This window comes from Hirundo rustica, chromosome Z (genome assembly GCF_015227805.2).
Source record: "Hirundo rustica isolate bHirRus1 chromosome Z, bHirRus1.pri.v3, whole genome shotgun sequence".
In the NCBI taxonomy this organism is placed as follows: domain Eukaryota; kingdom Metazoa; phylum Chordata; class Aves; order Passeriformes; family Hirundinidae; genus Hirundo; species Hirundo rustica.
Genome location: NC_053488.1, coordinates 27,933,658 through 27,955,220, shown reverse-complemented (window position 1 = coordinate 27,955,220; position 21,563 = coordinate 27,933,658). Strand labels below are relative to the sequence as shown.

General features: G+C 48.5%; 1 protein-coding gene across 1 annotated transcript; it reads left to right on the top strand.

The window, feature by feature from the left end:
- Positions 1 to 1,748: 1,748 nt before the first annotated feature.
- On the top strand, positions 1,749 to 9,374 carry ATP5F1A (ATP synthase F1 subunit alpha). Its single transcript, XM_040090571.2, has 12 exons — positions 1,749 to 1,897; positions 3,074 to 3,152; positions 4,173 to 4,342; positions 5,116 to 5,289; positions 5,368 to 5,534; positions 5,664 to 5,812; positions 6,727 to 6,878; positions 7,008 to 7,232; positions 7,332 to 7,439; positions 7,977 to 8,121; positions 8,340 to 8,490; positions 9,167 to 9,374. The coding sequence occupies exons 1-12, from the start codon at positions 1,838 to 1,840 to the stop codon at positions 9,246 to 9,248; spliced, it is 1,662 nt and encodes a 553-aa protein (XP_039946505.1). The 5' UTR covers positions 1,749 to 1,837; the 3' UTR covers positions 9,249 to 9,374.
- The last annotated feature ends 12,189 nt before the right edge of the window (positions 9,375 to 21,563 follow it).

The window sequence follows — 21,563 nt, the reverse complement described above, 5'->3', positions numbered from 1 at the left end:
TTGAGGCACACAACCTCTTATCTTCTGGGCTACCTTGGGGCAACCAGATTTAGTCCATGAAACAAAAAAAAACAGCTAACAAGCAAGCTCTGAGTGATGTCTGTGTATTATGAGAAAACAAATTATTATTGCTGGAATTTCCTTGTCAAGGTTTAGGGCTTGATATGCTTCAACAATCTCAGACCTAGGGGGAGGTTAACAGAGCTTGGAAAGGAAGGATGTACTACTGATAGGCACAGAGAATGCAGAGTTTACAGGCCACAAGGACATCTGCTTGAACGTCAAGATGAGGAAGAAACTAATAAAGTGAACCCAGCATCTGTGCTGAAACCAGCTCTGACTAGGTAAACAGTAATTCTGGCAGGGGGAATCTGTGACAACTGACCCAAGAAACCCACCAACCCAAGAGAAGAGAAAGACTGGGCATGAGAAACAACAGAATCGTTAACCAGTAGAATACTAATTAATAAGAGAACTATGTAACACATAGCCAGTGAACACCAGTTCCTTTGTATGCTAAAATGTATAAATTGTCAAGTGTTTTGATAGTTCTAGAATACCACTGAGCAACCAGGCTTGCACAACCCTGCAATAAATAATCAATGTCTTTCTCACGTGTCCAATTATTGGCTTATTACACAACAGGTAAGGAATCAAGCTTTTGCAGACAGCGTTGTTTCTGACCCATCCTTTCCCTACCCTTGATCCTGAGTCCCACCAGATTTGCACCCCTCAAGATTTAATCAGTGGCTGTAGCAGGACAGCTAAGATTAAGCAGCTGCCTGTTGTGAGCATTGTGTGCTTGGCTGACTTATTTTAAGGAAATCAAGACGATTCCAAGTGAAATGGGCTGTTTGGATGAGAACCATGAGGACTGAAGTCAGTAGGACTGAGCAGTACCTGGGAGAAAAGTAATTTTGGCAGTGGGAGATTGTGGCCAGCATCTCACTGACAACCAACTCAAAACAGACTGAGAAGCGAAAGCTCCAGCTAGGGAAGGGTCTGGGTGTTAATTGCAGTGGTAGTTAATAGATTGGCACCAACTAACAGAGAAGTTATGTAATTTGTAACCAATGAATGCTGACGCCTTAGGTGGTTTTAATGCACAAAGAGTAACGTTTTGGTGATGGATAGCCTAGACAGCCAGCTACCTGCTTTGTGCTAACTAGAAAAAGAGAGAAATACCTCGCCTCGGTGTGTGAAATGGTACTGCAGACCGAAAAACGAGCCCGCGGGGTAATACTCCTATCCAAGATTCTGTCCCTGTCTCTGCCTCTGCCCGTCCTTATCCCCGTTCTCTTCCGCGCCCCTGTCCCTCCCACTGTCCCCGGCCCTGTTCCTTTCCGTGCTCCTGCTCTTGTCCCTACCCATGTCCCCATGCCTTTCCATGGCCCTTTACTTGTCCTTGTTCCTTTCCGTACTCCTGTCCTTGTCCCTGTCCCTGCCTCAGTTCCTGTCCTATTCCTTCCCGTGTCCCTGCCCGTCCCCCATCTCCGGTCCTCCCTCACTGCCCGCCCCTTCCGCCCGCTCAGGGACATTTCAAGGACACCTCTAGCAGTGGACTTTTTTCCTAAAAGCCCCATTTAGGTTTCTTTAATTATTTATATTATTTATATTATTTTTATTACATATTCTACGTATTTGTGTGTAGATATATATACACACGCACATACAAATCAGGGGCACGGGAAGTAGTTCCGCCGCGCGGCCCGCCCCCTGGGCGCGGCCTAGGCGCCAAAAGGGGCGTGAAGCGCCGCCGCCATTTTGTGTGCAGAGCGCGCGGGCGGCAGTCCTCTGCGTCCCGCAGCCTCAGCCTCCCCGGGGACCCGCCGCCGCGATGCTCTCCGCCCGCGTGGCCGCCGCCCTCGCTCGCTCCCTGCCGCGGCAGGCTGGCCTGGTGAGCGCCGTGCCCGCCCCGGAGCCCGGGGGGCCGGAGGGACGCGCGGCACTGCCGCCATCTTGGGGGCCGCTGTGACATTGAGGGTGTGAGGAGGTGACGGCGGGAGTGTGGGGAGGGAAGCACGGAATGTACCGCCAGCGCTGTGGGACGGACCCCGCTGAGCAACGGGGTGTCCTTGCCCGGGCTGGGGCTAATGGTTTAAAGCTGGCAGGGCAAGGTCAAGGTTGTAGGTATGAGGTGTGAGGCGGTTGAGGGGTTTAACCCATGTTTGTGAGGAAACGGAGGGTGTAAAGAGCCGTGAGAAACCATCCTGCCAGTGTTTCCAATGATTATGAATGGGGAAGAGGGCTGCTCGGGTTGCAGGGCATTAAATGGCTTCAGCGTTGCTGCATGGTGCTGTACTGGGAGCCTTGCTTAATGTCCAAAATCATGATCTTACAATGCACTCGTTATCACAGGTGGTTTTTTTTTTTTTTTTTTTTTTTTTTTTTTTTTTTGTTTTTTTTTTTTTTTCCTTTAGTGTTTAAAATTGGCTGTGAGAAGAGTTTCTTCACAGGAAGGGTGATGAGACATTGGAAGGGGCTGCTCGGGGTGGGGGGGTGGTGGAGTCATCAGTCTTAGAGGCGTTTAAGGATGTAATGCCCTTAGTGCCATAGTCTAGTTGGCAAGGTGGTGTTTGGTCTGTGTTGGGCTCAATGACTTCAGAGCTCTTTTCTAAAGTAATTGTGATTCTGAGGTATTTTTGTTAAGTGCTTTGTGGTTTTGTTTTTTTGTTTTTTTTCTATGTGTGTTAACAATACCAAAGCCACTGCAGTTAGATTTGTGTTAGAAGACACAATCTTCTCCCAATGCAGAACCCTCAGTGGTGCAGCGATTTCTTTATTCTCCAAGGTTCTCATATTCAGCAAAGAAATGACAAATGTGAGGAGGTTTCCCTTGAGGACCTGCTGCAGCAGTTGATGATTACATTAGTACGCTGCAGAAAAATGCAGTGAGGGATTTGGAGCAATGTCCTTCATTATCTGTCCTTTCTTAGTAGTGCTGGACTTGGTTCCAGAACTCCATAGCTGTGAATGGGGTGTTGTGGAGCTTAATGCAAAGCTGAGATGCATCATAAGCAGCTCAGGATCAAAGATGTGTTAATCTCCCAGCATTTTTTTTGCCTTATTTCAGGTTTCCAGAAACACCCTCAGTGCAGCATTTGTTGCTACAAGAAACCTCCATGCCTCCAAACCATGCTTTCAGAAGACGGGTGAGTCTGAGAAAGGTCTTGAGTGTGGTTAAGAATTTGGTCTGTCAGACCAAAGGAATTTGATTATGGTGAGTGTTAGTTGACAGCATCGAGGATATTTATGTTCTGAGAGTATTTAGGTGAACAGTTACACAGTCACATCCAGCAAACTTCTCTTTAATAACTTGACAGTGCCCCCAGAGCAGGGAGTGGCCATGTCAGCTAGCTTACATAGCATACCTGCTTCACTAGGATTCCACTCACTTGTGGCATTATTTGAAAATAATTTGAAGAAAAATAGCCCCAGATTGGAGTTGCCTGTAACAGAATGAAGGAGGGGATGACTTGCCCAGGCCTACCTGGGTTTGACCTTGTGTCCTTGAGCACAACTTTATTTTGCTGCCAGCAGTCTGGTGTTCAGGGAAGACAGCTGTACTGCATAGCAGTGTGTTTGGCAGTGCTTCATGCGCAATTTTTTAAGTGGTGTAACGTGATTAGGGCATTACTAGGAAATAAATTTTACAGTGTTATTTACTGTTTCTTAGCTGAGGAGGTAACAAGCTGTTGGAAGTAAATTGAAGAAGTATGGAGAATATATTTTTATATCTTATATCTAACAACTTGCTCCTGAAACATAATGAAGTTCCTTTATATAAGTGTGGATCTTGGATTACAAATCATTTGGGAAGGTGTGCTGAGGCATCCAAGGCTAAATAACTGCTCTGCAAGCAGACCTGTTCTCCTTGGGCTAAGGCTGATTAATTAGTCTAATTGCTTTCGGGGGGGGGGGAGAGAGAGCATAGGACAAAATAAGGAAAGTGGATAACCACACAGCCAGGCCTGTTTTGGTTGAAGCTGGCTGGTAATGATAAGTTGAAGCTGCTTTTATTAGCTGGGAATACAGAGGCTGGTATTTATCTTACCCTAGGTAAATATGTTGCTAGCTAGACTTTGCAGCACAGCTGAGAAAGGGTACCTTGTGAATTGGAGACAAGCTTACTGAGTGCGTGTTGTAATCTGATTTCAATCACGTCTCTCCAGGTACTGCCGAGGTATCCTCTATTCTCGAAGAGCGCATCCTGGGAGCTGACACCTCGGCTGAGCTGGAGGAGACAGGCCGCGTGCTCTCCATTGGTGACGGTATTGCCCGTGTGTACGGCCTGAGAAATGTCCAGGCAGAGGAGATGGTTGAGTTCTCTTCTGGGCTGAAGGTAAGCTGTCACTGAGTTCCTTTACCATGGAGATACTAAAAAGACAGTTTTTTACTAAGAACTTGAGACTATGGTTGAAGGTACCTCTTGCATCATTGCAACTTTAATACATAATAACTGGTGGGGTTTTTTTAGTTTGTAACACTGCTTTCAGTATCAGCATTTGATTGCCAGCCAACATTTGAACATTTGAGCCATCTTTGTCTTCATTTAGAAAGTAAAAGGACTAACCTGGCGCTGGATTTTTTCTTTGTTTTCAGGGTATGTTTTCTGTTTGCTATTTAATGATGAACTCTCTGCTTCAATACATTATGTGTCTTGCTGGTTTATTGTAGTCCTCTTAGTGGGTTAGAGTGAAAACCTGTTTCAAGAGTACTGTAACAGCTCTTTGAGCATTTTTAATGAACCATTTCACCTTGGGCAGAGAAGAAGCCAGTCCTTTTCCAGCTTCTAGGCAAGGGAGTAATATTGTACTTGAACCTGTATTGTACTTGAACCTTGCTTACCCTTTCTGTTGTTTTTAAAATAACAATTGACTTGAATGCTAGGCTGCTGGGGTATAACTACCTGGTAAGTTGAAAACTTGGGCAGGTTCTCTAGCCCATGTGGAAGGAAATAGACACTTTGTACATAAAAGCAGAACTTTGACTCTTCTCACAAGGTTGAGGTAGACCATGTAGGATTTTGTACACAGTGAAATAATCTTGTCAATATTAAAGTTTTTTATGCATGTCAGTATGGATTTTCTGAAGGTGATGTGATCTCTGTCCCAGGGCATGTCCTTGAATTTGGAGCCTGACAATGTTGGTGTTGTCGTGTTCGGTAACGACAGACTGATCAAAGAGGGGGATGTTGTGAAGCGGACTGGTGCCATTGTGGATGTTCCGGTGGGGGAGGAGCTGCTGGGCCGTGTTGTGGATGCCCTGGGCAATCCAATTGATGGCAAGGTAAGTGTAGCTGGGTGCTAACTACCTCAGCTTTTATCTGTGTGATACAGATGTCAGCAGTTTTTTCCTTTCTTTTAGGGTGCTATTGCATCTAAGACACGTAGGAGAGTTGGCTTGAAGGCCCCTGGGATCATTCCCAGGATCTCTGTGCGTGAGCCCATGCAGACTGGGATTAAGGCTGTGGACAGCTTGGTGCCCATTGGTCGTGGCCAGCGTGAGCTGATCATTGGTGACAGGCAGACCGGGTAAGTTAAATACTCAAGCCTAAAATGTTCCGTAAACAGAGACTGTGGTACAGCGGAGCTGCACACGGGCTTGGGTAGGGGCTGGGAGAACCTTGGGTAACTTAACTTACCAGCCTGTCTGTTCCACAGGAAAACTTCCATTGCAATTGACACAATAATCAATCAGAAACGATTCAATGATGGCACAGATGAGAAGAAGAAGCTGTACTGTATCTATGTTGCAATTGGCCAGAAGAGATCCACTGTTGCTCAGCTGGTGAAGAGGCTCACTGATGCAGGTGATTTTGGGAGATGGTTGAGCCTGGCACCTAATGACATCCTGTTCTCATTGTAAAGCTGAGTGCTGCTGTGACCTCCCCTGGCTGCAAGTGTAGACAGAATTCGTATTACATGCGTGAAATAGTTAATTTTGTGAAGAAGCAATTTTTGTAGCAATATGGGGGAAAGATCTCATTTTTGCTGTATCACAATTAAGAAGACTATTTTGAGAACCCCAAACTGCTGAATTGCTTCTGGAAAAGTCACCCTGTGATTTTAGGTTTTTTTGTTAGCAGAGTTGAAAGCTTCATCTTGGCAGTCAGGCAGGCCTAGTGACAAGCTGTGGCCTTCAAGTTGTCGTGGACTTGGCGCTTGTTCCATGTGCCAGTCAGTGTGAATGGCAGCTGAAAATGTGGTGAAAAGCTTTCACTGCCCAAACACAAGGCATTAAAGGATAGCACCTCTTCAGAGTTGGTGATTGCCATGACTAAGGCTCCACATATAACAGAGCTAGCAGGAGATCGGGCACTTTGACCACATGCTGGCACCTGGCATGGAAACCCCACATTTTAAGGACAGTAATTTGTTTGAGACTGGGTTACAGAGGGTTGTACTGTCTTGCAGCAGCCAGGAAACCGTGGGCTTTCAGTGTGAGCTTTTTCTAGAACAAAAGCTTGGCTTACTTTTAAGCTTTGTTTTAAATGGGAAAGAAGTTTGCAGGTGTTAGATATTAGCTGCCACAAACTTGCCCTTGAGACTTCGTGAGTCAGATTTGCTATCAAGACGTGTTCAGCTGGTGTGCTGGGCCTTACTGTAGCAGTGTGGTGACACTGCCGGGACTTGCTTCAGCGCTGGTACTTGACATGCTTGTTGTGTTTGCTGATTTTGGGCATGATGATGTAATGCACTGAGAGATGTCTCCAATCCTTTCCAGATGCCATGAAGTACACTATTGTGGTGTCTGCCACAGCATCCGATGCAGCACCCCTGCAGTATCTGGCTCCCTATTCAGGCTGCTCCATGGGGGAGTACTTCAGAGACAATGGGAAACATGCACTAATCATCTATGATGACTTGTCGAAACAGGTTAGGAAACTTGGGATTTAGGCCGTTTGGGGAGCATTGGTGTCTGTAGCAGTAAGACCATCTCATGTTTAGAAATCTAAAATGTTAAGTGAGGTGCTGAGCTCTGAAGACTGTCTTTGCTCCATGCAGGCCGTTGCCTACCGTCAGATGTCTCTGCTGCTGCGCCGCCCCCCTGGCCGTGAGGCCTACCCGGGTGATGTATTCTACCTGCACTCTCGGCTGCTGGAGAGAGCAGCTAAAATGAACGACTCCTTCGGAGGCGGCTCTCTGACCGCCTTGCCTGTCATCGAGACTCAGGCTGGCGACGTGTCTGCTTACATTCCAACCAATGTCATCTCCATCACTGATGGACAGGTAGGGCTTCCTCGCAGCCCAGCATTTCCATGGAACTTAGTGGCTGGTCTGAGGAGGCCTCCAGGCTTCTGAACAAGATGATTCAATTCTGTCCCGCAGATTTTCTTGGAAACTGAGTTGTTCTACAAAGGTATCCGTCCAGCCATCAACGTTGGTCTGTCTGTGTCCCGTGTGGGTTCTGCTGCTCAGACCAGGGCTATGAAGCAGGTAATTGAGAAATTGCTGTTTGTCCTCGTGCTAGAGATGAGTGGTGTGTAAGCCTCCCAAGCCATTTCACTCTGATGAGCTGTGAACAGAGACGGATGTGAACAGAGACGGACTAAAGCTTTTGATCTTTCAGTGTTATGAAATTATAAAAGAACAAGCTTTAGAGTTCTCTTTAATGCTTCCATTACCTGCTGAGAAAGGCATGGGAGAAAGGGAAATAGTATCTGCATAAAGATACAGGATTAAGTTTTGGTGTGTGAGTACTGATCACTTAGAGAATGCACTCTTAATTGCAGGCTTTTAGTCCAGTCATAGAATTAGATTTCCTATCAACAACTGCTGTTTTAGGGAGAAATAGCATGCTTATGGTAAAGTGTGGGATTTTTGTAATGTTTATAATCATCTGTCAGTTTTTAGATTGCCTTGTTTGGAATGCAAGGCAGAACTGACTTGTGAAAACTGTAAGCTGCCAGATAACCTTCAAGCTCCTAGACACACTTTGGGGTGATGGCAGTGGCTCTGGCTTGTACTCTGCAGGTGGCTGGTACCATGAAGCTGGAGCTGGCTCAGTACCGGGAGGTGGCTGCCTTCGCCCAGTTTGGCTCTGACCTGGACGCTGCCACGCAGCAGCTGCTGAACCGTGGTGTGCGCCTGACAGAGCTGCTCAAGCAGGGCCAGTACGGTGAGTGCCCTGGGCTTGGCGAGTCTGGGTGCTCATTAGTGCCTCGTGCTGATGAGGTCAGGCTTGGTTAGCATTTATTGTGTCTGTTCTGTGCACATGGTAAATTCAGATTTGCTTGAACCCAGCTGTCCATGTGCGCTTGGTCTTCCAAGGACTCTCTAGTCTGTTGTGTCCTGATGGAAGAATTCCAATGGTGTGAGTACTGTCTTTTCCTGCAGTTCCCATGGCTATTGAGGAGCAGGTGGCAGTCATCTATGCTGGTGTGAGAGGTCACTTGGACAAGCTGGAGCCCAGCAAGATAACAAAATTTGAGAGTGCTTTCCTTGCTCATGTACTGAGCCAGCACCAGGCACTCCTCTCCACAATCAGGTATGGTGGTTTACCTTGCTTTATCCCAAGAATATTGATGTTTGGAGTGCAGATAATGGTCACTGGACTGTTACTCTAGTGTATCTTAGAACGTAAAGTGTTCAGCTGGCTGTATCAAAACTGGGGATTAAATCAGCCTCCCTCCTATCTGTCTTCCTCAGCTTCAGCTCTTAGGAGGTGCAGCTGATGGTTAAAGTGAACCTTCTTGCAGTGCGTCTCCTCTAGCCTGTACCTGAAAATTGCTTGATTGAATCAATTCCTGTATTTTGGGCAGCTTTGAGCTGTTGGGAGTGCTGTGGGTTAAGTGCTGCAGTGAACTGCAGGGATTGAGTATTTCCATGGTCTTGTCCTGGAAACTGGTCCTGGCTTTTTTTGTTGTGAAGAAAATCATATGCCTTCTGTCTCTGGGGCTCAGCTCTGTAGGTTGGGCCTTGCTGGAATACATATGGCCGTTCTAAAAGAATTTGTGAACAAACTTCAGTTCTTAAACAGGACTAGCTCTTATAGGAGAAGGGATGTTCTGTCAGTGGGATGGCTTTATGCTCCAAACAAATGTGTTCATTTATCTACTGAATTTGTCAGAAATGGGAAGGTTTGTTATAAAGCTTTGGTGTTTGTCTCAGGGTTGACCCTGTTTTGATTGCTGTGTCAGAATTTAACTTAACTCTTTCCACAGGACTGAAGGGAAGATTTCTGACCAGACAGAAGCAAAGTTGAAGGAAATAGTCACAAATTTCCTGGCTACTTTCGAGGCGTAGACTCTTAAAACTGTTCTATCTGACCAGGCTGTTGTGGTCCAGTGTTCGAGCTCCGTCAAAGACAAAAGCATGTGCGACTTGAATGTACAGATCTCAATGAGAATAAAGGTTCCCATGTAAAAAGGCTCTGTTCTGAATGTAAAAATACTGTGTTCTGAATTACTGCTTTTTGTCTGTACTTCGGCTCACTCCTGCTCCTGTAGAACCACAGATCTGAACTCCCCTGGACACAGCTCTGGTAAGGAGCTCTGGAATCAGGGGTATCTTTAATGGTTGAGCAGGCATACTCCCCTGACATGAACCAGGAGAGTGACAGAGCTGTGGGACCTTCTCAGTGTTCATTGTTTGTGCCAGGCAGCTTATCCTGCAGAAAAGCAATGCAGCTGGAGAGGCAGCTTGGGCTGTCTTGTCATGGGCATAACCCCCACTGGACATCACAGGAATCTCTTAAATGACACTGACAGCATTTCTTGGAATTGCTTGTCTGACCATTCCTGGTGCCTGGCCTTTGGAATACTGGTCCCTGTGTCTCAGGACAACTGCAGGTGTAGCTGTCACAGCAGCAATGAACCTGAGGCTGAACGTAAGCCAGCAGTGTGCTCTGGTGGCCCAGAGGGCCAATGGCATCCTGGCCTGGATCAGGAATGGTGTGGCCAGCAGGAGCAGGGAGGTCATTCTTCCCCTATACTCGCACTGGTGAGGCCACACCTTGAGTGCTGTGTCCAGTTCTGGGCCCCTCAGTTTAACACAGACATTGAGACGCTTGAGCACATCCAGAGGAGGCAACGGGGCTGGTGAGGGGCTTGGAGCACAAAGCTGTATGAAGAACGACTGAGGGAGCTGGGGTGGTTCAGCCTGGAGAAAAGGAGACTCAGAGGTGACCTTATCCCTCCCTACAACTTCCTGAAGGGTGGTTGTAGACAGCTGGGGGTTGGTCGCTTGCCAGCACGGGAAATTCAGGTTAGATACAAGGAAAAAGTTCTGCAGAAAGAGTGATGGAGTGTTGGAATAGTCTGCCTGGGGAGGTGGTGGAGTCACCATCCCTGGATGTGTTTAAAAAAAGACTGGATGTGGCACTTGGTGCCATTGTTTAATTAAGGTGTTAGGGCATGGGTTGGACTCAATGATCTTGAAGGTCTCTTCCAACATAATCATTCTGTGATTCTGTGAATAGCTAGAGATTTAAATCTGAGAATCCCAGAATTGTTTTGGAGAGGACCTTGAAGGTTGTCTCGCTTCATGTAATGTATGGGTCCATACCCATGGATACCTTCCACTATCCCAGGTTGCTCCAAGCCTTGTCCAGTCTGGCCTTGGACTCTTCCAGGGAGGAGGCAGCCACAGCTGCTCTGGGCACCCTGCGCCAGGGCTTCCCCACCCTCCCAGCCAATAATTTCTTTCCAATATCCCATCTAACCATGGCCTCTGTCACTATTAAGCCATTGCTCCTTGTCACTCTAGGCCCGTGTAAATAGTCTCTCCATCTTGTCAGCGCCCTTCAGGTATTGGAAGGCTGCAGTTAGGTCATCCCAGAACTTGCTCTTCTGCAGGCTGAACAATCTTAAATCTCAGCAGAGATGCTCCATCCCTCTGATCATCTTGGTGCCTGCTCTGAATTCACTCTAGCAGCTCCACATCCTTGTGCCGTTCGAGCCAGGGCTGGAGCCAGCTCTCCAGGTGGGGTTTCACCTGAGTGCAAGGGCAGAATCCTCCCTTTTCCCCCTGCCCATGCTGTGGGATCAGCCCAGGGCAGTGGGTGGGGAGGTTTCAGGGCCAGTGCAGGACTGCTCTTGATGTGTGCACTGTCCCCAGTTAGCTTCCTGTACAGGAGTGTGCTGCTTTCCAGTCCAAACCTGTGGAGTTCCAGGCAGCTGGAAACATTCTCATGCAGTTCAGACTAACAAGCTTCTCTTGTTAATGGCCTGAGTGCTTTGAGAGAGTGAGCTCTGCAGTACTGGGCAAAAATAAACACACTCTGATGTGTCCCCCAAATCTTTTATGCCCCAGCTCGGTCCAAATGGAGCATCCACACATCAAGTGTGGGGAGCTGCCTAGGTGCTGGGTTAGCCTTTAGGCAGGACCTCTGGGGCTGCCAGCCCCAAGACACTGGAGTGGGGTAACGTCAAGGACCAAGCAAAGGGAGGAGGAGGAACCTCTCAATATGAGGTTCCAACAGGCTTATTGTGGTGGAAGGGTCCAGGGAGAGAGAGCCCCGAATATGGGGAGACATGAACTTTTAAATGGGGGTGGAGCAAATGGTGGACACAATGCTGCAACCAATGAGTTTGACAGGGGAGGATCATGAGGAGGGGTCTATGAAATCCAAGCCAATGGGGGAACATGGGGGCAGGTTACAATCCAAAGGAACCAACAGGGTGCCGAGGAACATGAAACTTTCTGGAATGGAGGGAGGAATAAGCATTGACTGACAAGCAAGGGGTTGGGACAAACGGATTGGTATACACAAAAAGGGGAGGGAACTGCCTTAGGGCCAAACCAATTGTGTGGAGATTGTGGGAAGGCCAGGGACAAACCATTGGTAAAGAACTCGCCACAACACACTCTTGCAATCCGGAGATGGCAGATACCTTTTTGGGAACAGTTAGTGCTGTGCTCCAGGAGCAGGGACTCATGTGCAGATCTTTGGTCTTTCACTGTCTTGTTTCCTTTACTCCACAGGCCCAGAAGAGGTGGCTGGAGGTCCTCACAGGTATGAGGGAATACTGCTGTGGAGCATGTCCGCTCTGATCTGCCCAGCATAATTTGTTCCTTCCAGGACAGCTTTTGCAGCTTGTGTTTCTGCCTAGTGACTAAACCCTGGTTACTGCTTGATGTTGCTGTGCCATCTTTTATTAATGAGCTGCTGTAGTTGGAAAGCCCTGAGCTCAGAAGTGTCTTAGTCCAAAACTACAGAGAGATGTATTTTTTCCTAGTAACATAAGAGAAATGTTCCAAGGTTCTGGTTTCTGCCCTCTTGCTGCTGTGATGCTGGAAGGTGGTAACTTCCTCATGGAAGCACCATGTACTAAATGCATCCAGTCAGGTCAGAGTGAAGGTCAGTGGATGAAGGTTTTGGAGGATGTGTTGCGGGTCCTGGGTGGGGTCATGGGATGCTGTGGTCAAGGGATGGGCCTGGGAAGCTGGAAAATGGTGAGTGGATCACAGAGTCACAGTGGTTTGGTTTGAAATGGACCTTAAAGATCATCTATGTCGACCCTCTGCCGTGGGCAGGATGCCTGGTCCCAAGTTGCTCCAAACCCCATGCAACCTGGCCTGGGGCAGTGCCAGGGGTGGGGGGCCACAGCTGCTCTGGGCAGCCTGTACCCTGGCCTCACTATCCTCACTGGGAAGAGTCTCATTCAATATCCCACCTATCCCTGCTGTCTCTCAGTGAGAAGCCATTCCCTCTTGTTCCGTTACTCTGTACTGATGTCCGAAGTCCCCCTCCAGCTGTTTTAGAGCCCATTTAGGTGCTTGATGATATGGATTCATGGCAAAGGTTGTTGCTCTCCTGTGTCAGGAGGCTACACACAGGATTAATCTCCCTAAATCAGCTTCAGGTTTCAGCTGAGCGGACTTCCAGTAAGTTGAAAATGCCTTTTTTTTTTTTTTTTTTTTTTTTTTTTTTTTTTTTTTTTTACATCACTGGCGTGTTTTAGCTGTCCCTGTGTTCAAACAGAGGCAGCAACTGAGTGTGATGGGTGTGACTGAGGCATTTCAGTACACAGTGTCCGATCTTCATTTTCGTATTTTTCAAGCATTGCTCAGAGGTCCCTCATGGAGTGCCTTGTGTCAAGCAATGGTCCCTAATAAACAGTACGTGACATGTGTTGTGTGTGGTCAAGGAGGATTGTGTCTGTTCAGGAGCGGCTGAGGGGGCTCAGCCTGAAGAAAAGGAGGCTCAGGGCGGATCTTCGGCTCTGCACAACTCCTGGCAGGAGGAGGCAGGGGTGGCTCTGCTCCCGGGGAACAGGGACAAGATAAGCAACAGCCTCCAGCTGTGCCAGGAGAGATTTAGATTGTATATTAGGAAAATTTCTGGGGAGTTTTCCTGCCCTAACACAGGCTTCTCAGGGCAGTGGTGAAGTCCTCATCCTTGGATTAAACAGTCCTGTGGATATGGAAGTGTAGGACATGGGCTAATGGTGGGCTTGGCAGTGCTGGTTGAATGGCTCGACTCGATCACCTGGGAGGACTTTTGCAACCTAAGCAATTCTGTGATTCCGTGGAACCTTCCTAAAATATTCCCGATACCCGAGCCGGGCGGCCAGGGTACTACAGGTGGCGTGGGCACGGCTGTGCAGTCGCCGGCCGAGCTGCTCCCGCTCCGCTCCTGCTGCTCAGCGGGATGGGCCGTCACGGGTGGGTTTATCCCACGGAGCGCTGATGCCGAGCCTCCCTTCCCCGCCGCGACCACCCGCCTGCCGCAGCACGTCCCGCTCCTCGACCCGCGGCGTCCTGGGGCGGGAGCGGCCGTGCGTGGGAGGAGACTCCCTGGGGCGGGCCGGGCCGGGCCGGGCCGGGAGCGGCGCAGCGCGGCGGCGGCGGCAGCAGGATGCGGGAGGCGCGGTTCAGGGACCACTTCTGGGTGAGTGGGAGCACGGCGGGCCCGGGACAGCGGGAGCAGAGCCATCCGGAGCCGGGGGCACAGCTGGAGCTGGAGGGATCACTCCTGTCTGGTTAGAGTTGGCTCCAAAGCCAGCGATCGTGGTCGTGGGGTGACTTTGCTGAGTGCTCTGTGTCGATAAAACACTGGCACAGGTTGCCCAGAGAAGCTGCCCCATCCCTGGAAGTGTCCAAGGCCAGGTTGGATGAGGCTTGGAGCATCCCGGGATAGTGGAAGGCGTCCCTGTCCATGGCAAGGGCTGGAATGAAATGGGCTTTAAGGTCCCTTTCAACCCAAACCATTCTTGGATTCTCTGATCCTTAGCAGGCACTGCTCACCATATAGGTCTTGAGAGTGTCTTTACAGCCTGCTCCATGCAGCTAAAATAATCCCAGCAAGTGGCTGCTGCCTTGCTGGAGGAAGTCAGTGCCAGGCTGAAGGGTTTGATATCATTAATTTGCCATTGGTGAACTGCTTGGAGGCGCCATGGCAAAAAAAGTGCTCTCTTGATGTAGAGTTAATCCTGGACTAGGGGCAAGTCACTGAGTGTGGTGCTGCTGCCAGCTGTTCAGCCAGGGAGGAAAACCCACAGTTCAGGGAAAACCACAATTTATTCTTTTCAGTCTGAATTATGCTTTTATAAAAGGAGAAGTGCAGGAAACCCACATATCTGCTGCAAAGCTTCTGCTCTGTGGCTGCTCAATTCCTCTTGTGGTGGACCTTCATTCTTGGTATTGGCAACCGGGAAGTAAATTGCCAAATATGGTCTTCTGGGGCTGAGAATCTTTATCTGTGAATGGTGCTTGGGGTTTCCCAGATGTTGCCTGGAAGCAGCTCCCATCTTGTAGGATGTGGGAGAGAAGCACAGGCCCCAGGAAAAGCTGGCACCCGGTCTGGGGCTCCTGAGTGCTGAGGAATAAGTGCAGAGTGCCAGTGTCACCCAGCATCATTAGTAAGTTAACTGGCATAGCATTGTCAAATATATAAATCCCACACAGGTTTCAAACCTGTTGCAGAGAATAAAGCCAACTTTGCATCTAGCAGCCTGCTAGATGCACGTAAGTTTTCCACAGTGCTCCCTTTGCTTTGCAAATGTGCAGAGGGGAGGTTTTGAGGGTGCTGGCAGCACCCCCAGGGCTGGGGGAATAACTGTGATGCCAGAAAGGCTGAGTAAACAGGATTTGTCATGCCTCAGTGGCACATTGGATTGAAGAGCTTCTCACCGCAGAGCTGACTTTGGCCATTTCTACCCTGCTTGTTCCTCTCCAGCAGCCTCATGCATTTTGTAGGAGGATCCTGGAGGAGGGGGCTCAGTGGGAGAAAACACCAGTACAGGAGCAGCCTCCAGCTCCCAAGACAAGGCGGATGTGGAGTGCTGCATGGAGTGCTCATCCCTACTTGGCCACTTTTACTGCGAATACAGCTATTTCCTGAATAATCCCTAGTTCTTGCTGAGTCCCAAACCACTGGTGCTGCCAGGGATTTTTCCTGGGTTTTGTCCTTTCTGAAGACTGTGTGCTCCAAGCCCCCTGACCAAGGAAATGTGCCTGGGGCAGGCAACAGTGGTGGAGGTTGGACAGGAACGTGATGGATGTGAGTCAGTGGAGAGACTGAGGCGTCTTTGTGGTCATTAGGCCGATGGAAAAGGCAGGTACCACCCCAGGCAGCTGCCACACCATGTACTGGTGACTGTGCATCAGCTGTGAGGGTTTGGGAGGAGGGGTGAATAAGGGTAGGAAGAAAAAAACCAAATCAAGACAAGGTGTGGAGGGCTGCACATCCAGTTTCCATCTCCTGAGTGCTGTGAGTGGGTACATGCTTCCTCCTGCAATTTTCCTCTTAGATTGCTTTGTGTAAGGCAGAAGCAGAAGGAGAAGTCTTTGCTGAAACAAGTGATTTCTTAGAATCATAGAAGCACAGAGCATTTTCTACAAACCATCTACTCCAGCAGCCTGCTATGGTCAGGGACACCTTCCACAACCCAGGTTGCTCTATGCTCTGTCAAACCTGCCCTGGGACACTTCCTGGCACGGTGTAGCTACAGCTTGTGCGGGTAACCTGTGGCAGTGTTTTAATGCCCTCAATCCAAACAATTTCTTCCTTATATTTAGTATTAATCTCTTCCTTATATTTAATATTTAGTTTTAAACCATCATTCTGTGTCCTGTCATTACAAAGAGGTTGGTGAGGCACAACTTTCATCTTCTGTAGATTCTTCAGCTGTCAGACGAGGTGAGACCAAGAGAGCCATTTCTGGATGATCCTGGGCAGATGGCAGATTCTGCTACACTTGGTTCTTCTTGTGATGCTGGCTCAGCTTCAGATCTGTAGTCCAACAAAATGTCCACGTCTTCTTTTTTCCCCCAAATTAACTCATCATCCCATTATACCTGCAGAAACCCTAAATACTGGAAAAAATATATGTTATTCTGGTGGGAGAAATCTTGTCAGTGGTTAGGATAACCTGATGAGAAGGAGGAGACTTTGGGAGCACTCCAGGGGAAGTGTGCTCCAACTGATGGGACAAAGACTAAAAAATGTGCAACCTTTCAAACCCTGGGCCAGTTTTGGTATTGGATCTTCCAGATTTGAAATGTGACTGGTTGTGTGTGATGATCTCCAAATTTCTTTATGGGGATAGGATAGTAAGGGTGAGGGTGATGAGGGCCTGGCACAGGTTGCTCAAGGAAGCTGTGGCTGTGCCTGGATCCCTGGGAGTGTCCAAGGCTAGGTTGGATGGGGCTTGGAGCAACCGGGGGTAGTGGAAGGTGTCCCTGCCCATGGCAGGGGGTGGAATGGGGTGAGGTTTAAGGTCGTTTCCAACCTGAACCATTCTTGGATTCTGTGATTGTAGGCTAAGCTGCAGCCCACCCTTTGCTCTGTCAGGATAGCAGAACTATGCTTCCAGCCTCACCTGGGGACTAATTTAGTTTTGAACCCCAACAGTCCTTGTTCCTTTGGTGGGTGCTGTGAATGCTTCTGCACTGGCTCCTGTTCCCTGCTGGAGTTGATATTGCTAATGTGTGATATTGCTAATGTGCTCTGTCAGGAAAACACAGGGCCACTTGGCTTTCTGCACTGAAGTTTGCTCATGCTCTTGGATCTCAATACAAGATAATGAATTTTCTTAAATAAAGAGGTTTGCTTTCTGGCATCCCACTGCAGATCCTGCTTGCTCGGGGACTGAAGTCCTGACATGCTTGAAGCTGAAAATTTTTTGCCCTGCATGCTCTGACTCCTATGGCACTCACTCCCATAGGCTGTGTGTCCTGCCTGCCTGTGAGGTAGCTCTGCAAAAACAAAAATATCCCAAAGCTCCTGTTTGTTTGCTCTTACCCTGCCTGTAGTGATTGCCACAAATTGGGCGGCAAGCACAACATTTTGTTTTCATGTGTTTTTGCAATCTGCTCTTCTTCTTTCACTGTGTGAGGTCTTTTCTTTCATTTTTTTTTCACTTTCTTAGTACATGCCTTGTTCTCCACAAGCCTGTTCTTGCACATGTTTTGAGTAACCCAACAGCCTTGGATCTCCTCAGTGCACTTTGGTGCTGTAAAACCATATGGTAAAAATAGGAATGACAATAATGCTAAGAACCACTCAAATTCTAATCTGTGGGCTAACAGGTTGCAACTTGGAGAGTGGAATTTTGATCATTTTGCCTTCAATGAGGCAATGCTCTGCTCCCTGCAATGTGCTTAGTGATGCTGCTAAAACAAGCAGTGGCTGGGTGGATGCAGCCCTGGCTTCCTGGGTTTATTCCCTGGCTGCTAACTGATAGTGGCTGTTTCACTTCCCCTTTCCCCTGCTTGTCCTTTCTAAACGGGGACTGGCCTGGTGGAACTTAGCAGCAGCATTGTGAAATACCCAGGTCGTTGTTTCAAAGAAACAAGGTGGGGTTTGTGGGAAGAAGTCATTGCATCAAGGCAGGATGGTCCATTGCTTTTCTGTCTCTGGGGCAAGCAGGGAAGGTGTTGGCATAGGGGAAGGATACTTCAAATGGAAAATCACAAATCGAAAAGCTGCTTTTTGCAGGGTGTTGGACCCAGGTGGGTGGATTTGCAGTGAGGCCTTTTCCTCCCTGCAATGAGTTTTGTCTGTCCTCTTGTACCCTCCTGGTAATAGGGTGGGGAGGAACCCCAACCATGTCCAGTCTCTCCTCACCCTGCTCCCTGCAGGCACCAGCATAAGTACTTCTCTTTGTCTCAGCAGCTTCTGTAGGACAGTGAGCAATTTTGAGGCTGAACTGGCTGTAAGCAAGGACAGCACAACCAGCTACAATTGCACAGTGTTTCTGACTACTAAAGTAGTCACCGGCTTCTGGTGTGTTTCTCTAAGCGCATGCAAGGCTGAGGAAACATACTGAGAGCTTGGAATAAATATAAACCTTTCAAGAGACGGTCCGTGAACAAGTGCAGTGCCCCAGACCTTTCACTTTGGAAAGGTTGGGACAGACTGCTGGAAGGCATAAAGGCTCTCCAAGGGGATCTGGACAGGCTGGATCCATGAGCTGAGGCCAGTGGTGTGAGGGGCACCAAAGAGAAATGCCAGGTCCTTTCCTTGGGTCACCCAACCCCTGGAGCTCCAGGCTGGTGCAGAGGGGCTGGAAATGGCCCTTGGGGAAGGGTCCTGGAGGTGCTGGTGCCAGGACAGGAGCCCAGGAGTGCCCAGGTGGGCAAGAGGCCGATGGCCCCTGGGCTGTCCCAGCCATGGTGTGACACAGCCCCAGGGCAGGGCCCGTCCCCTGGGCTGGCACTGCTGAGGCACCTCCAGTGCTGGGGACAGCTCTGGGCTCCTCAGGACGAGAGAGACATGGAGGGGCTGCAGCGTGTCCAGGGAAGGGAACGGAGCTGTGGAAGGGGCTGGAGCCCCGGGAGCGGCTGAGGGGGCTGGGAAAGGGGCTCAGGCTGGAGAAAAGGAGGCTCGGGGGGGACTTCTGGCTCTGCACAACTCCTGACAGGAGGGGGCAGCCAGAGGGGTTGGGCTCTGCTCCCAGGGAACAGGATGAGAAGAAATGGCCTTAGGTTGTGTCAAGTGATGTGCAAGGGTTATTAATCCTAGAAACAGGCTGTCCAGGGTGGTAGTGGAGTCCCCATCCCCAGAGAGATTTAAAAGCCACGTGGATGTGGCACTTAGGGAGATGGGTTAGTGGTGGGCTGGGCAGTGCTGGGGAGTTGGTTGGACTTAACAATGGTAGAGGGCTTTTCTAATTTAAACATTTCTGTTTCTGTGTTTCTCCAATGCCATTTGCTTCACATTGTGTGTCGTCTGCTGGGGTTTTTGACGTAAAGTTAGGTAGAAGATGGAAGCGTCAAGCTCAGCAGCTTGCTGTGACTCAGGATCATGACATGCTTTCACATCCCAAGCTGAGCACTTTAGTCTCTCTTTTGGCTGAAAGTGTAACCGAAACCCAAAATACCACAAGCAGCACACAAATTCCTTGTGGTTATTGAGTCCATTGTGTGCAAATCCAGGCAGCAGATCAGGGAGAGGGAGGTTGCATGTCCTGGGAGCTCGGGAAACATCAGGTGCTGCTTTGTCACCTTGAAATCATCTGTTTTCAGCTTCCGTGGGCTGTCCTCTAAATAGCACGTGGGGTCAGAGCTCTGCCGAACAGGGAGGACTAGGACAGATGTGAGCTGGAGAGTGGCAGGAGAGATCCTCCTGCTCTGTTTCGGCAGGGCTTGGTGCAGCTCCCCATCCTTCATAATTGCCTTTGGGTTAGTTTATTATGGCTTTAAATCTTCTTATCTGTGTTCATGGCTCTGTGCTTGCCGTGTTGCGTTTCCTCTTCCATTCTGTTGCCAGCCTTGGCTTTGCAGTCACAGAATCTCAGAATGGTTTGGGTTGAAAAAAACGCTCAAGACCATTCAATTCCTCTTCCTGCCATAGACAGGGACACCTTCAACTATCCCAGATTTCTCCAAGCGCTGTCCAACCTGGCCTTGGACACTTCCAGGGATGGAGGAGCCACAGCTTCTCTGGGCAACTTGTGCCAGGACATCACCATCTTCGCAGCCAAGAAATCCTTCCCAATATTCCATTTAACCCTGCCCTCTGGGGAAGCCATTCCCACTTCTGCTGCCCTTCCATTCTTTGTCCCAAGTCCCTCTCCAGCTCTCCTGGAGCCCCTGTGGGCACTGGACAGGGCTCTGAGCTCTGAAGGTTCCCTGGAGCCTTCTCCAGGCTGATCACCTGCAGTCATACTGGTCCTTTTGACTCTTTCTGTGCCAAACCTGCCCAGAAAGTTTCTGACAAGGCTGATTTGACACCATACAACCCTGCCCAGCTCCATCTGGGCCAGGAGCTCCTCCCATGGAAAACTCCCATGGCAGAATTTAAAAGCCATATAAATGTGGCACTTGGGGACATGGGTAGGTGAACAGCTTGGCAGTGCTGGGGAGCATTTAGGATCTCAGAGGGCTTTTCCAACTTAAACAATTGTGTGATCCTGTGTTTCATGTAACACCTTGCACCCTGAGGTCTGGTCCAGCCTTGGGTGCTTAGGAAACTGGAATTAAATCCTACTACTGTAGGAGGAAGAGTGATAAAACAAGAAGCTTAGCGGACATTGTTGATGTAGAGTTCCAGTTCTCCCCTTGACCCTTCTGCTTGGCACAGAGAGCCCAAGAGTGCCAGGTAGCAGAAGAGGATGCAGCAGCCTCCAGGTGCCCCTGGACATGCAGTGATGGGGCTCTGACCCTCCCTTCTGCCTGGGCTTGCAGTGACCAGCAGTTATGCTTTGCATCCATTTGGAGACAGGAATTCAACTTAGGCTGTTCCTGTGTTTTGCAAATGTAATGATGCTTGACCTCCAGTGCAGTTTCCATTTCATGGACCCAATTAGTGAAGATGTAGAGCAACCTGAGAGCTGGTTGTGGGTTTATCAGTACTAACCTCATTCTGGAGGGACATTTGTACTTTGTAAATGAAGTTTGGTTTCTGTTTAGGTTCTGCTCCACAGTCCTGTCATCCCATGCAAAGCTGATCTGGGATACCTGTGGATTTTCTGCTAGTCCCATTCCACCACATCTCTCTTCCACTTCTTGCTTTCTGGTCACTGACAATCAAGTACTTGAATGGGAAATTCCCCTTATTTAAATTTTTCCTTTATCACAAATACCAGCCCTGTTCCTCCTCCTTTATTGCGCCAGGAATAAACTCCTGAGAAGTCCCCTCTTGTGTGCTGCCCACACTTTTATGCCAGATCTCTGCATACTCTCATCCTGGCTTTGAACCATTTCCTGGATTTTTCCATCTTGCCACTATCCTCTTCGGGTTTCTTGATAACATTTTGTGACTTTTGTTTCTTATTGCTGAGCTTCATACCTGCTCCTACTATTGATCCCTTTTCTGCAGCCATGCATAGGAATGGGGAAAGAATGGGGTACAGTTAGTCAGCCTGCATCATTGCTGCATTTTTCTCTTTTTCTTTTTCTTTTCTTTTTCTTTTTCTTTTTCTTTTTCTTTTTCTTTTTCTTTTTCTTTTTCTTTTTCTTTTTCTTTTTCTTTTTCTTTTTCTTTTTTCTTTTTCTTTTTCTGTTTCTTTTTCTTTTTCTTTTTCTTTTTCTTTTTCTTTTTCTTTTCTTTTCCTTTTCCTTTTCCTTTTCCTTTTCCTTTTCCTTTTCCTTTTCCTTTTTTTTTTCCTTTTTCCTTTTTCTTTCTTTTTCTTCATGTATCAGTGCAATTTATGTTTTTAAGGAATAATTTGG